The sequence below is a fragment of the Anser cygnoides genome, chromosome 27, assembly GCF_040182565.1.
Source record: "Anser cygnoides isolate HZ-2024a breed goose chromosome 27, Taihu_goose_T2T_genome, whole genome shotgun sequence".
Lineage (NCBI taxonomy): Eukaryota > Metazoa > Chordata > Aves > Anseriformes > Anatidae > Anser > Anser cygnoides.
In genome coordinates this window covers 5,127,373-5,142,632 of record NC_089899.1, presented here as the reverse complement: position 1 = coordinate 5,142,632, position 15,260 = coordinate 5,127,373, and the positions used below count along the sequence as shown (strand labels likewise).

At 56.0% G+C, this 15,260-nt stretch overlaps 2 protein-coding genes across 9 annotated transcripts in view; both read left to right on the top strand.

The window, feature by feature from the left end:
- REXO1 (RNA exonuclease 1 homolog) overlaps positions 1 to 3,107 on the top strand; it is a 42,596-nt gene extending 39,489 nt beyond the window's left edge. For all 4 annotated transcript variants that reach the window (XM_048077699.2, XM_048077698.2, XM_013196284.3 and 1 more), the window contains one exon: positions 655 to 3,107. Coding sequence is in view for 3 of the 4 variants with exons in the window: in XM_048077698.2 (XP_047933655.2) it covers positions 655 to 743 (89 nt within the window). In the remaining variant the exon portion in view is untranslated. The remainder of the gene's footprint in view (positions 1 to 654) is intronic.
- A 157-nt stretch (positions 3,108 to 3,264) lies between these two features.
- Positions 3,265 to 15,260, top strand: part of ATP8B3 (ATPase phospholipid transporting 8B3) — a 30,132-nt gene continuing 18,136 nt past the window's right edge. For 2 of the 5 annotated variants that reach the window (XM_066984013.1, XM_066984012.1), the window contains exons 1-6: positions 3,265 to 4,108; positions 12,339 to 12,414; positions 13,001 to 13,092; positions 13,515 to 13,628; positions 14,579 to 14,677; positions 15,147 to 15,208. In XM_066984013.1, coding sequence (XP_066840114.1) covers positions 4,070 to 4,108; positions 12,339 to 12,414; positions 13,001 to 13,092; positions 13,515 to 13,628; positions 14,579 to 14,677; positions 15,147 to 15,208 — 482 coding nt within the window. In that variant the 5' untranslated portion in view covers positions 3,265 to 4,069. Of the gene's footprint in view, positions 4,109 to 5,020; positions 5,446 to 12,332; positions 12,415 to 13,000; positions 13,093 to 13,514; positions 13,629 to 14,578; positions 14,678 to 15,146; positions 15,209 to 15,260 lie in introns of those variants that run through there. The other 3 variants (XM_066984014.1, XM_013196230.3, XM_066984015.1) reach the window with 3 other exon arrangements.

Sequence of the window (15,260 nt, the reverse complement as noted above, 5' to 3'; positions counted from 1 at the left end):
GGGTCTGCCATCCCATCCCACCTGGATGCGGTTCCTTGGACCTGCCTCCCTCCCTCCTCTGCCCCGGCCCCGTCCTCTTGCTCCTGAACTTCTTGCTGCGTAGTGCCTGCCAGTAGCTGTGAAAGGGCCAGCGTATGAAGGCTCTGCCAGTTTGTTTGAACCCTGGTCTGAGGGCCAGCAGCGCTTGCTTCTTCCCTTTCTGCCCTAAGAGGGGACCGGGGGAGAGGGGTGAGAGAGCCAGAGGCAGCTCTGTCAAGGCCACGTCGTGGTCTCTCTTCTCTCTCTGGCAAAGTAGGACTGACCTTTCTGTTTGAAGCATGGAATGTTCCCTTCAGCCTTCAACAAGCGCGCTGTAACCATGCTGCTGGGCAGCTTGAGGCCTCACTGGCCAGTAGCCTCAGGGCCTACAGAGTAGCAGCGCTTCAGCCCTTAGTTAAACAAGAATGGTGCAAGGCTGAAGTCCAGCACAAGTGTGTTTAGTGAAAACTCTTCCACTTCCAAGTCCGTGTGTTGTTCACAGTGATCGCAGATGCACCACAGAGCCAGCCGTGTCGGGCAGGACCCGGTCTGGGGAAGCCTTCCCCTGGGCTTTGTGCTGCCAGCAGCCCCGTGCAGCAGGGGAGGTAACTGCTGTCCTTGTCTTTCTGTCCCCAGTGGAAGGGCACGACTCCAGCGAGGATGCCAGAGCTTGCATGGAGCTGATGGTCTGGAAGATCAAAGAAGATGCTAAAGTGAAACGATGACTTGCGCTTTCTCTCTCTCCTGTTCCTCCTCCACCTCTTCGAAGCAGTGCAATAAATGCTCAGAGTAACACTGTCCACCTGTACGCAGCAGCATGCTACCCCAGACTCCCCGTGCACTTGCAGGTATCTACAGGACTTACGGACTGCTGCTGGTGCAGCTGAAAGGCACCAGCTCACTGCTTGCAGGTCCCTGTGTCCAGGTAGTGGCTCTCAGATCCTCTTTACTCTGCCCGAGGGGTACTCTGTGGTACAGCAGTTGCCTTGTAGGCATGGCAAGGTGGTTTTGAGTAGCACAACCAGAGAGAACTCCTTGTTTGGTAGGAGAAGCTTTTAGAGGTAGGTTGGATACATGCAGAAGGATCTTTCTGGTTCAGTTAAAGGTAGATCTTTTTTATTTTTTATTTTTTTTTTCAAACGTAACTTAAATTGCCTCTGTACTCCAAAGCAGTTAGCTTCCTGCAGGGTTTGGAGAGGGAGGGAAATGGAATAAAGTTTGGCAGGAAGCTGTGAAGTGAGTGGATTATGTAGCTGGTGTGTGAATGGCGAGCGAGGTGTGGAGAGAGCCGAGGACCAAGCCATCTTGAAAGAGATCCTAATGCAGACCCACCGTGGAGGAGAAAGAGCTGCGAGAGAGGGAAGCAGTTCCTGAGAGTGTGTGTGGAGCAGCAGGCCTGAGGAACGAGCCTGGGTCAGGGTCGTGCCCAGCTGCTGTGACCCAAGTGATCGGTGAGTGCTGGCGTCCTGGTTCTGCAGGAGCTGGATGAGGGAGAAGTGACAAGCCTCAGACCTTGCCCGGACCTCAGGGAGGTGAGGGGCAGCGGGGCTGTGACAAGCTGGGCTCGCTGCGCCCAGGCGGGACGTGCAGCCTTCCAGGGTGGGAGCTGTGCAGAGGAGGACAGCAGTGAAAGCGGGCGCTGCATCTTTGCAGGTCAGGATGAGCAGTCCTCCCTCTCACCCTGAGCTTCCAGAGCATCCCCCGCGAGCTCATGTGTAGGGATCAAAGTTTTGGGGGGCACGTGGGGGCAGCTAAGACTGTACTTCGTGGCCCCAACAATCTACAGGTACGCAGAGCTCCTCACCAGGCTGTTCCTGATAGCAGGGACTTGATGCAGGTCAGACCAAAAGCAATAGGTGAAAATACTCTTTTAAACTAGTTTACATGTTGGGAGTTTTAACGAGAGCAGAAGACCCACTTGTCCGTCTGGCTCCCCTGGACAAAAGCAATTGCTGAGTGTCTGCTGTGCTTGCAGCAGCTTGGGCAGACTCGGAGGTGCTGGCGGTCTCTCTCTGCCAAGGCTTAATTGCTTTCGTGGTGGACAACAGCGCTGATTTCCCTGGTAGATGAGGTCTTTCAGCACTGTGACAGCGGGTGTGAGAGCAGAGATCGCCCCATCCCCTCCCAGGACAGCATCTGTTCCCAGCGCTGGCTGCTGTGGTCCCTTTGCGTACAAGTGGGATGCCTCCAGCTCCTGTTGCTGGTGATCCCCGCTCTGTTTCCACTGGTGGGCAGCGGCTTGGCATCCCAGCCTCTTCTTTTCCCAAAGCAGGGGCCGTGCAGCTCCCTGCTGCTTCCCCAGAGCTTCGCAGGCCGTGTCACACCTGGCTGTCCTTGCAGCCTGCCCTTGCAAGCTGCGAGTTGCAGGGAACGATGCTGTCTCTGTCCAGGCCATGGGAGAGACGAAGGGACAGTTCAGAGCTTCCTAACCAGGGAAGGAAGCTTTTTTGCTGCTTCTGCCTCTTTCCCTAGTTTATCCCCCCGTTTATCTTCACCCCTGGCTGCAGCGATGGTGCCTGTCTGTAGCAGCCCACTGATTTCAAAGCCTCCAGGTTCCCCAGGTGCTGGGCATGCAGGCCCAGCTCCCCTCTTCCCAAGCAGCTGTCTTCCCCAGCAGAGCCAGCACCCTTGTTCCCGACGAGGACGTGCTCTGTGTCCTGCTGGGGAGCCGTTTCCCCAGCTTTATCCCAGCGTCTGGGCTCGGGGAAGGCAGAGTGTCTCTGCAGCGCACGTGAAGGCAGGCAGGAGGGCTCTCGGTCATTTCCCCTTTGTCTGCCCACGGTTCAGCTGAGATGCCCTAAAATGAGGCTTTCAGGGTGGGATGCAACTGGGGGGAGGTTGCCTCTTCCGTGGCATGTTGGTGGGAAAGGAGACGTGCGCTGTTGGTGTGGGTCAGAGCAAGTGTCAGACCCGCGTGCTGTCACTGCCTCCCTGTAGCGTGATGATGGGCAGCCCCTGAACCCCCGCACCCCTGGGCGCTGTAACACTGTAAAATAGGTTTGTGGTTGGTGAGAGGTTTTTGGGTTGTATATAAATATTGTAACCTGTAACTTTTTGTAATTGTTTTTAATAAAAGGGTGTTGACTAGATGCATGCTCCTGAGTCTGGCTCTGCTTTACCTGCAGCTGGGCTGGGGAGGGGAGCTGGAGCCAGCCCAGAGGTGGGGGAGCCTGGACAGGCTTCCCTGGAGCATCCCTTGAACTTGATGCCACCGTCACTCCCTCCCTGTCCTGCCGACGTGGCTCTGCCAGCCTTGTAACCGGCTTTGTGGCTCTGAGCGATCCCTGCCCCTCGGCTGCTGCGGAAATCCGGGCGCCCCTGGGGCTGCGAGCTGGTGCCCGAGACGAGGTGGTGCCCATGGAGCCCCGAGCGGGGCAGGTCCCGGATCCCACCTCTGCCCCCGAGCTGGGGCGAGAGCCCGGGGAGCTGGCGCCTGCCCCGCTGCTCTCGCCGCCTGACCAGGCTCCTCGGGAGAGCCCCTATCAATCTCACAAATGGGGCAGGAATTAAAGTGCCAAGCGAAGGAGCTGATTCAGCACGGAGGAAGAGGTGAAGGTAAAAAGTTCAAATAAAAAAATAATAGGCTATTAGATGACCTCACTGGCAATGTGTTTTATTTAACGTGCTGGTGATGGCTTGGCGATGGCAGCGGTTACTTAGGCTGCTGTCAAAGTCACGGCTCAGCTGCGTTCTCAGCCACCTCTACGGGCCTGCGAGGTGCTGAGCTCTGGCGTCCCCTCCCCTGGTGTGATCCCATATGGGGTGGGTGGTCTCTGTCCCTCCCCGGTGTCCCCCTCCTGCAGGTCACCTGCTGGGGGGGGGGGGGTGTGGCTGGAAGGGGATGGATGCCTCGAGGTGAGACCCATCATCGGCCCCAAGGGGAACTCCCTGTGGTGCCCGGAGCTGCTGTTCTGGAGCCCAGTGGACGGAAGAGGCTGTCTCATCTCGGGGAAACTGCAAAGGTTGAGGGTGGAGCCAGGCAGGATTTTAGGGCTGCAAGAGCTCTGGTCCCAGGAAAGCACAGGTCACCCAGCCTCGGGCGTGCAGATGGATGTGCAGTTGGACAGACGGACGGACGCTGGTGGTGCAGGTGTGTGTTTGATGTCTGTCTTGTTGGTCTGAACCACCTCATTTTTCCCTGGAAGACCTTGTGCCCCAGGGGACGCTGCCAGAACTGTTCATTACCCAAGGAAACCACAGCGAGGGTCTTTCTTGCTATTTTTTGCTCTTTGGGGGAGCTTTGCCTCTGAAGCCAGGAGGAGGAGGTGGGGATGGTGCTGCTGCTGGGGAAACTGAGGCACGGGAGAGCCTGGGTGGTGACAGTGCCACCTGCTCAGGGCCACTCCTGCAAGTCCCTTTGCAGAGGAAGAGACCCAAATCCCAAATCCAGCCTTTGGTGCAAGGGGGCACGGAGAGGGGGGGTGGCTGCTGCTGCCCAGGGCTCAAGCAGGGACAAAGTGGGGTTGTGGGGGCAGGAAGGGCGGTGACAGCCCCAGTCCTGCTCCCCCGCGTCCCCTCCCCAAGGGCTGGGGGGGGATGGCCTGGGGGGCCTTTGGGACGATGCTGCAGCCTCTCCTGCAGCTCAATAAATGGATTTTCCTGCTTTCCCCGGGAGCTCTGGGGCCCGGATTTGCCAGGTCTCTTCTGGCTCCAACTCTCCGGTGTCACAGCTCGTGGTGCAGGTCTGTGTGGGGACAGTCACACCCCCGATGGCCCAGACCCCCAAAGTGCCCTGCAGTGCCCAGACACGGGGGTCCCTGTTCTCAGCCCTAAATCCGGAGCCAGATAGGGTGACACCGATGTCACTGCAGGGATCGGGGTCTCTCTGCACCTCCCCGGTGACAGAGGGGAAGGGGGGAGCAGGGGCTGGTGGCGGCCGAGGAACCGTGTCACCTCCTGCCCTTCTATCGCTGTCCCCGGGTGGCAGCGGGGTGGCCGGGAGTGGAGGAGGAGGAAGAGGAGGGTGCGGGCACCGGGCCGGAAGGAGGGTGCTGCCGACTGGTTGTGCAGGTTTGGGGGGGAGATTTTGGGTGGTGCAGGCGGTTGCTGGGTGCCGCGGGCGTCGCGTGCTCCTGCCACCGCCCTGCATGGGGCAGCCCCGGTGCCCGCAGCCTCTGGGGGGCCGTGGCGGGGGCCGGACGCAGCCATGCCCAGGGCCAGTGCCGCGATGCCATCGCACGGTGACGGCCCCCGTGGGCACAGCTGCTGGGGGTTGAACCAGAACTGAAGCTTGGGGCAGGATCTGCATTAACCAGAGCCTGGGGAGGTGCTGGCTCGAGGCTGCTCCGGGCTGAGAAACAACCTCTGTGCCGCAGGGGATCTTCCCTAAATTATTTTCTCCGTGCAAACGGGGCTCGGCAGCTGCTCGGCCGTTCGGAGCAGGGCACCCGGAGTTGCTCGGTCTGCCCGAGGCACCCACGAGTGAAGGTAAGAACCAGGCTTGAACTTCAGCTCCCCTGGTACGAACCAGGCTTGAGCTTCAGCTCCTCTCCGCCCAGGCACGGGTTGCTGCCACCACGGGGCAGCCCTGGGGATGGGGGTCCCCTGTGCCCAGAGGGGGGGAGGGTGACCGCAGCGCACGGGTGTCCCTGCACCCCAGCACAGCGCTGTGCGCAGCCTCCCAGGACTTGTTTAATTGCTTCTGGGTGGGTCCAGCTAATTGCAGGGAGCGATCGATTAGTAAAAATGTCATCTTTGCCAGCTGCCGTTACCAGGGTGACCTCGGCCGTTGTCCCTCGGCGTTATTGGTGCCCATGGTGGCCCGAAATCACCCGCCACGTGTCCCTGCGGGGGGTGTCGGGGCAGGATGTGGGAAGCCCTTTCCTTCCTCCGGATTCTGCCCCCCTCAGCCGGAAGCAAGGGTGAAAGCTGGGGGGGCGTGGAGGCTTGGGGACAGGCTTGTCCCCACCACGTCCCCGTGGCCGCTGGCCTGTCCCAGCAGTGGCTCTTTCGAGTCTCCGGAGCTGTGCATGCCCTGGTGCTGAGCTGCAGGTGGGAGCGCCAGCTCTGAGCCTTGTGCCGGTGAGAAAGGGAGGCTGCATGGGGGGAAAAAAAATGCAGATTTTTTGGTGGGGTTAAGAGAGCAGGGAGCTGTCACAGGGAGGTTGCTTCGGAGTGGGGCCGTGCAGTGCAGCCAGCGCGTGGGCAAATGGGAGAGTCCCAGGGGCGAAAGGAGAGTGGCAGGGACAGGGCAGCAGATGGGGGACTACAGGAAAGGGCTGAAATGCTGAATTTTGTCTTGGGTGCTGCTCCAGGGCCTTAGGAGCCACCAGGAATGGCTGCGATGCCGGAGGAGCTGCTGGTGAGAGCGGGTACAAAGGCAAGCGATGGGCCCGGGGGGGCAGGAAGGGAGAAATTCCTTCCTGTTTGTGGGGAGGGGCTGGTTATGTCTAGTGGTGAATGTTCAGGGCTGCAGAACTGCCCAAAACCTCTCCTGGCTGGGCCAGCTGCATCTCATCGAGGGCTGAGCACCTCCAAGGATGGGGATTGCCCCTCGGTATCCTCCTGTCACTGATGCTTTTTGCAACACCCGACCACAATTTCCCCTCCCGCCCGCTGCCGCTGTGTTCCTTCCCCAGGGGGCCCAGTCCAAGGAGCTCAGGGACCGTGCCCATCGCCAGCCTCGCTCAGGTGGGAGAGCAGTGAGCAGCCCTGGGGGACAGGGGGATGCTGCTCTGCTGGGGTGTGTTAAACTGCACGTGCAACACGGGAAGGCATGGCCAGGCACGCTCACCCGTGGTTTTATCCGGCATGGCTTCACCCCCGAGCTCAGCAAACCCCGGCAGCGCAGAGCATGAATCACGCCGGGGTTGCCTCATTGCATTCAGCCAGCGGTGCCGGGAAGGGGCCAGGCTGTGCCCGCACAGAGGGGCTGGGAGAAGCGGCCTGAGAGCAGAGCAGCTCCTAGGAAGTGTGAATCACCGGCCCCGCACCGTGCCGGAGTGGTGCCAGGCACTCACTGCCACTTCCCTGCCCGCTGCTATGGTGCCTGACCTGTTTTTTTGCAGCACCGGGGCAGCCCCGTGGTTTTATTTCGAAATGCTGTATGATGATATTCACCAAATTTGGGTGGGAAATGGCAGTAAGCTGTTAATTTGGCTCACAGCAGTCATTCGGTGAGCTTTTCCCCTCCCTTTCCAGCAGGCAAGGAGCATCGGGATGGGTTTATGTCACCCCAGATAGGGATGCACCCAAATTAGCCCTGACCACGCAGGCTGGGTGCTGGGCTGTGTCACCCAGTGCACAGCAGGGACATGGGGACACAGGGACACGGTGTGGATGCGTTGTTTATGGACCTCAGATGAGTTACTCATGGCTGCGCTGTAAATGCTTTATGGACTGCTAGCCTAGCACTTGCTTAATCACCTCCAGGTTTCTGTGGTTAATTGCAGCGAGCAATTAATCTAACAATGGCTAAGGCAGGACCACCACAGCGGGGCATTTCTGCTGGTGTGCTGGAGAACCAGCCCCAGCCCCACGATGAGGCTTCAAGGACGTTGGTGACGCGGGAGGAGCATACTGGGGGACGTGTGTGGGGCAGGGATGGGAGTATGGGATCCACCGGGCTGTCTTTCCCCTCGGGGATGCCCTCTGGGGTTGGTGCCACTGAGCTGCCCCAAAGAGCTGATTTTTATCCTCTCCCCTCTTCCAGGGATCTGAAACTCCACCCCCCATCCCCAGGGTCATGCCTGGCCCATGCTCCTTCCCTGCTCTTCGTGGAGCGGTGGAGCCGGTGCCAAACCTGGGGTCTCGGAGGGACTGGGGCACTCCCAGTGAAACCAGTCTCCCCACTCCAGTGCCCTCCTGCCCCCTCTGCGTGCTCACTGCCCGAACACCCCCACGCTTTGCCCACCCCTTGCATCCTTGGCTGTGGTTTGGGGGGGTGCTGACGCTTCACTGGAGCAGGAGGTGCTGGGGCCAAGCTGTGCAGACTGGGTCCGTGCCAGGGCCAGGCGGGTCCCCAGGGAGGCCAGCACCGGAGGTGTGGCAGGGGCTGTCCCACGGCCCCGGTGGGCAGGGCGGTGGCAGCCATAGCTGGCAGCAGGGCCACGGGCAGGATCGGTGCAGGTACGGGGAGCCTGGGGGAGTGTGGCACAGCCACCCCTTCTGCTTTTTCCCTATTACTCTTCCCATGAGCCCCCCTTCATCCTGCCTCCTTTGGGGCACCCATGGGTGCTGCCTGCACTGGGCGGGGGCCGGGGGGCTCGTGGCCGGCGGGTGCTCTACTGGGGGCTGTGTCTGTCCCTGCGGACCCTGGGGAGAAGGGGGAGACCCCCTCTAACAGCACTTTGGTCCTTGCTTGGCTGCTGGGCACAGGGGAGGATTTGGGGTTCTCCTGGACCGGGATGGGGACAGGGACCGGGATGGGGACAGGGATGCTGCATTTTCCCGTGGGGTTGGATCAAAGCAGCAGGCAGGTGGAATAATAGGGCGAGCAAGCGGTGTGTGGAAGGAGATTTATGGCCTGGGCACATCTGGGAAGCCCCCAGAGGCTTTGCTGGGCTGGATCTGGCTGCGGTGCGGGGGCGTTTCCGCCCGGTGCGATAAGCATGAGCTGGCTGCTGCCAGGCATCTTCATCCACTTGCTCATCGCACGGCGTCGCCCATGGGACAGGGCATCTCTGGCTTGTTTTAACCCTATTTAACCAGCAGCATATTTTAAACCTATGTATTTATACATATATTCAGCATATTTTAAACCTATGTATTCATATATACATATTTTTTTCTTTTAAACATTGCCTGCAGGGGCCCCCATGTATGGGGCTCAGTGGGGCCATGTCCAGCAGCGGGCAGGCTCTGATCTGACACAGTCACCCTACTTTGCTGAGCCTCCTCCAGAAATGCAGCCCCCCCGGGAGCTGAAACCTAAGTGTGATTAATTCTGGTGAAAATCTGAATGTGTGTGCTGGGATAAATCACCCTGTTTTGAGCCTGTGGGAAAAATGGAGCTGGAGAAGCCCCTGGTGCCCTCTGCTCCGGGAACGGGGCGATGCTGGGGGTGCTGGCGGGCAGGTGAGGACCTCCCAGGGCTGTGGGGTCGGGGTCCCGGGGGGCAGGACACCAGTCGGGGCCCCACAGGGACATGGCGGTCAGGTAAACAACCTCAGCGATGCTGAGGCTGCTTGCGGCAGTGCCCACGATCCGGTAGAGGTGAGGTCCCTGGGGGGTTGGCACCAAGACCCTCACCCCCTTGTTGTCCCGAGGGGATGTGAGGTTCCCAGGGAGATCCTTCGGCATCTCGGCCAGGAGGTGGCTCACCCTCAATGAAAAGTGAAGTTGCCAAAACATGGGAAGTCAGGGAGACAACTTAAGCAGATGCTTGATTTAAAACCACAGATTTCTTTAAAATGGAAAATTCAGGTCAGCTGAAGCTGACACCATGCTGTCATTTTTTCCCTCAAGCACTGTCGGAGCTTTTTTTTTTTGTTGGGGGGAGCAGGCAAGGAAGAAACACAACTAGAAACCCCCAGTCCCGGCCGGTGGCTGCCGTGGGTCTGACAGATGCTCCCAGGGAAGCAAGCGCTTTTCATACTAACACCCGTGCTGACCAAAGCAACAACCAAACATCTATGGGGTCATTTCAGAGGCAAAACCACCACAAAATGTGCTGTACGGCCCTGTAACAGGGAGCTAGGGCACTTCAGCTCCCGATAGTCACCTCCATGTGTTACACTCTCCCAAGCCGGTCCCATTTGGTGCAGTGCCTCTTCCCATTTAAATCTGGTTTATTTGTGTTCATCCATGCAAACCTCCACTAGCCCAAAAGTATAGTTTTGGGTGAGAAAGCCCTGCTTCTTGCCCAGGGCGAAGTGCAGTGTCTTGTCAGCATGAAGCAGCCTCGCCTCGCTGATTTGCAGCTGCATTTTGCTGCTGAGACCCCGGGGACCGGCAGGACTGGCCGTTCCCCGCCGGGTCAGAGCGCCGGCAGCTGGCGGAGCTTCCCGTGGGCTCGTTAATCGCTGTCAGTGCAGCCGGAGGCTGTCTTCTGCCTTTGGCCATCTCCAGCCCTTTCTTGCCCTAGGATGGAGCTCGTGCTCAGGTTTGCCACCTGCCCTGGCACCAGATTAATGCTTGTTCCCACATGCCCAAGGTGTAATTTTTATTTTCAGTTATCAATGTGAGCTCGCTGCTGGTACCTCCTTGGAACTGTTTCTGCTGTGCTTTGAATCAGTGTTTTTTTCCCCTATTTTTGCTTTTCGCCTGCTCTCACGGCTCGGATGCAGGGGTTGTTTTCCAGATTGTCTGTGCACAGTGCTCAGCTCCTCGGAGGTCCCCACATCCGCCGACTGCCAGTGCTTAATTAGCCGCACCTTCATTTGGCATCATCCAGGAGCATGGGTCCTCTGGAGCCAAGGAGCAAAGCATGGAAGGGTTAACAGCAATCACTAGATGGTACCAGGGGGCTCGTGCACGTGGGGACGTGGTGGACATCCACCTTCAGGCCTGATCCTTAGCGCAGAGGCATCTTCTGCAGGGATGGCCACCAGCGGAGCTGAGGTCTTCCAGTGCATTTCAGTGAGACTCAAGGCAGCACGGACTTAGACTCTTGATCGAAGAAATCACACGTTTTGTTAGTTTGGAGGCAGCAAGCCCAAGCAAACACCTCGGCACGCACCTCTGCCAGCCTCAGCTTTCCTGCCTATGCCCTGGAGCAAGGAGCCGGGAGATGCTGTGAGCGATGGGTCAGGGTCCCAAGGGCACTCACAGGGGTTAATGGCCTCAGCTGGCTGCCGTGGCCAGAGCCGACCCCGACCTGCCTGCTGACTCCCAGGCTGTGGACCTGTCTCATCACCTGCCTGCAGAGCTGGGCTTGGGGCTGATCCTGGCTGCCATCCCTGGGTCCGCTGGGGACCGCAGGGGGGGCTCGAGCTGGTGAGGACCTCGCTGTGCCTCCTTTGTCTCTTTGCAACCAGGTGTAGCCCAGAACTGGCTGTTTGCAGGGGAAAACGTCCCCAGCTGACAGCTTCGTGGTTATGAGTGTTCAGCTTCAGGGAGGAAGGTGGGAGCTCTGCGTTTCTCTGTGTCAAATCCTTCGCCAACTTATTTTACCCAAACCAAGTGGAAATAGCTGGGCTGGGCACCCGGTTCCCATTCTGTGCAGGAATCTCATCTCTCCAGGCATCCCTGCTCTTCCTGCTCCCTCTTACGGGAGGGTGTTGGAGCTGTGGGACTTTGCACGAGTGTCCCACCACGCGCAGCAGCTCTTCTCTGCAGCATCTTCCTCCTCGATCATGCTGTGAAAATGTTGACGGGACCCAAATGTCCTGACTCCACGGGTGCAATTTAGGATTCAAGTACAAATGCAGAGTCTTTAGTGGTAAAGTAGGATGTGGATAAAACTTTTTTTTGGCCAAGCTCTTGGACACGGGCAAAACCTGGGGCTGAGGTGCTGCCCGTGTTTGGGGTCTCCTTGACCCAGGGTGAGGTGGCAGTGCTGGAGATGCTGGTGTCACCCAAGAGCACCTCAGGGCAGCGGTGTGTGTCAGGGCCAGCTGATATCAAGTTTGCCTCGTACCAGGAGGAGTGACAGGGAGAGGAGTAGCCACTTCAGTGAAAGAATGGAAAAAGACGTGATCAAAGGTATGAGATAAGAAATAATGGCAGGCACAGACTTCTGTGTAAGATTATTTAATAATAAGGTAATTAATGCTTTACACCTCACTGGCTTCTTTCATGTAAGGATCACAAAGCACTTCACAAACATTAATTAATCTTCCCTAACATCCCTGCAGGGGAGGTCACTGAGCTACTGAGTGTAGGGGAAATTCTTGTCGTTGATGAAGGTGGTTGCTCCCTCGGCATGACGGATGCTTGGGTGTGATGGCAGGATGGGGAGAATTTCTCCTCTGTGCTGTTGACTTCAATGATTTCCCATAACTTCCTCAGAGAGAAAATTTTTGAGTTGTCACAGGCAGCTGGGACTGGGCAAGGTGGGTCTGAAAGAGGCTTCACACCACTTCGGATCTTAGCTGTTGCTGGTCCTGCAAAAGGCAAGGAAAAGGAAATCAGGCTTCAAAGAGAGAAGGAAGTTTTCTCATAACAAATATTCAGCCTGACACCACCCCTTCTGTGGCATTCAAGTGGGCACTGAGGACCTCATGTCAATATTGAGAGTGCAGTTATAATCTGGAGTAGTAGAAAGATCTAGGTTAGTTTGCAGCTTCAGGGAAGTCACCCTGCTGTGCTCAGAAGAAATGTCCCTTCTGTGTGATGTCCTGCCCTGGAGGGGCGAAGCCCCCAGCTTTAGAGCCTTCTGGTGGGCCCACATTGTTTTTGCTCAGCATTGCAAATATTTTTGTGCTTGTTCTGAGGTCCAGCTTGTTCCTAGAGGTGCCAGCATGGATGACCATGACCCAGCCTCAGGCTGCCTGCATGAAAAAAAGAAGCTGCCAGGTCAGCATGCAATGAGTGTTGCTTGGGGTTTTTCTTTATTTAGAGGTGGTTGAGTATAGGACAGGGAATGTGAGGTGGGCAAAAAGGTCCAGGGGAAATGGTCTGGAAGGATGGGCCATCAGCTGGGGTGCAGGAGCCAGGGAACACGGCTGTGGTGTCCTGTGCTTGGTGCTATCTGCACTGGGATAGCAAAAAATGAAATTGGGAGGGGAACAAATAACTTTAATAATAGCAAGAGCTGTGCCTGGAGGAGTCGCCATTAACCTGGCCTGATTATTCACTGTTAAACCAAAACCTGAGCACAAATGCTTACCCTGAGGCTCCAAGGGGAAGCGTGGGCAGCAGTCCTACACCTCTGGAAACTTCTGTTCTCCTGCCTGTTCTGTCCACTCCACAAACCCAGCTGTCCCCAAGACCCAGCTCTGTCCCACCTATACCCTGCTCCTAAGGTGTTGCTGCATTACAGAAAGCCCATCTCAGCAGAAGTATGTCACCGAGAGCCCAGTGACACCAAAACGGGTCCTCCTGTCCCTGGAGGCCAGAGGTTGGTGGCCAGGGCCCGGCTGATGACCGCTTGCTTTTCCAGCTTTCACCTGGGAAGTGAGGGCCAACAACAGAAGCTACCACATGCAGTTCAAGAAGAAATTTGCCTTCTGCTTGACCAAGAAGAAGTATGCGGTGAGTCAGATTGTGTCAGTCCTGGGCCATTTCTCTACCAGCCCCTGATGCCCTGAGCTGGTGGTGGTCGGGGGGGTGACCTGACAGAGGTGCCACAGAGATCCCCAGTAGGATGGAGAGTCACAAACGTAATCCGCAATGAAGAGGAAGGGCTGCTCTTTGCCCTGTGCCCTAAATGCCCTCTGGGGCTCTGAGACAAGGAACAGAACTGTATGAAGGACAATCTTTAATCTGATGATCAAATCAAAAGAAAGATTTATGAAAAAAGTTTTGATTGAACAAAAACATTTTTTTTCAGAGCTAAATAATGAGCATTTTGTTGGGGATCAATTAGATAAGTTACAGACGATCAGAGGCACAATATTTCGTTTCACTTTTAAGTCATAAAGTCATATAACCTTTTTTTTTTTTTCCCCCGGAAGGGCAATGCCATTAAGACAGCCAAGTACAACATCCTGACCTTCCTGCCGCTGAACCTTTATGAGCAGTTCCACCGAATGGCCAACGTCTACTTTGTCTTTGTCATCCTCTTACAGGTGAGATGGACACCAAGGTAAAAGCTCCTGTGTGAGAGGCTGTCCAGCAAAGGAGGGTTGGCTGGTGTTTAGAGTAGGGGGCTGCCTGGCAGGGTGCTTGGGTTCCCTTCTCCAACCTTTCTAGAGGACCACAGTGGGATCTCAACATGTTACTTCTCCTGGGCTTTCTATCTGATTAGATGCAGCCCCAAAATATGCAACTATATCCACTGAACCACCTCATTCATTATGAGAAACAATTCTTCTGTGTGAGGAGCAAAAGGAAGATCTGTGTCTCACAAGATCAGTTGCTGAGACCAGGACAAACTCATATACCCTCCAGGCATTTGAGGTATGACTGCAGAGCAGGTAAAGGAGTAAGAAAGCACAGTTCACAGCAAAAGCCAGTAGACCAAAGTCCTGTTGGTGCATGGAGGTGAACCAGATGTTGAAGGAATATCGCTCGAGAGGTTACACGGTGCTTTGAGAGCTTTTCACAATGATAGTAGCCTCATGATTTAAGATTCTGTTCTGCAGTTAGTTCACACAATTTTGGTACATCTGGTTTGCTTCACTAGAGCTGAAGTCAGTTCTTCTTTTGCACTGATAGTATAAAATGGTGTCAAACATACTGCTTTTCAGTGGTGTTCATTGCCTTTTGGGAACTCTGAGGGGCTGAAAATATTCGTTATTTGGCTATTTTGGGTTATTTTAAACTGGTTGGGTTTGGATATAAGCTAAGATCACATAGACAATTCCTAAACAAAACTCCTACCCTCCGCACTCAGTGATCCACATACATTCCACATTAAAAGAGGTAGAAATTTAACAAAGCAGTTCTGTGTAGACAGAGATGCTAATTTGGTTCATTTTAGGTTCCAGCCATCCTTGGGCACTGCCTAGGGAGGAGAGTTGAGACCTAAAGTGTCCTAAGGAGGGATGAAAGTTTTGCAAGTGTTCTTCTTCTACAGACCATTCCTGAGATCTCCACGCTGCCCTGGTACACCCTGCTGTTCCCCCTGAGCTGTCTTCTCACCATCCGGGCCCTACGAGACCTGATCGATGACATTGTGAGTATGGGCTGGAGGGAGGCTGGAAGTGTCAGGCACAGCTACTGGGGAGCAGGTCAGCAGGAAGGGCCCTTTTGCTCTGAGGTGAACTGGAAAGTTTGGGAGATGCCATCATTTGAGGTACCATCAACTCTACCATGTCCAAAGTGCTTTGTTTGTTCCCTTTGAAAGGACATGACCAGACAGTTGCTTTCCTTTAAGACTTGGAGTTCCATCTCTGTTACCCTGTAATCTTTAATATCCCAGCCAATGGCTGTATTCCCAATTTGGTCCCCAGAAATATCTTGGGGGATTTCTGCCTCTTTATTCATCAGAATACATCTTCAAATTGCTTCAAAAATCAAATCTTGTCCCAGGGCTGAGGAACCCAGAGATTATGACATTTAAGAGGGTTGTTTTCATAGAACGAGAAAGTCTGACGTGGCCCATACCTTTCTTTTGCCCTCTTCTTTTGCTTTCCTTTGTGCAGGGCCGTCACCAAAGTGACAGAAACATCAACAGCAGGCCATGTGAAATCCTGTCTGGGAAGAGGTGAGGGGCTTTGGGGAGCTTTACCTGTGTTTTCTTTACCATCTTGCAGTGA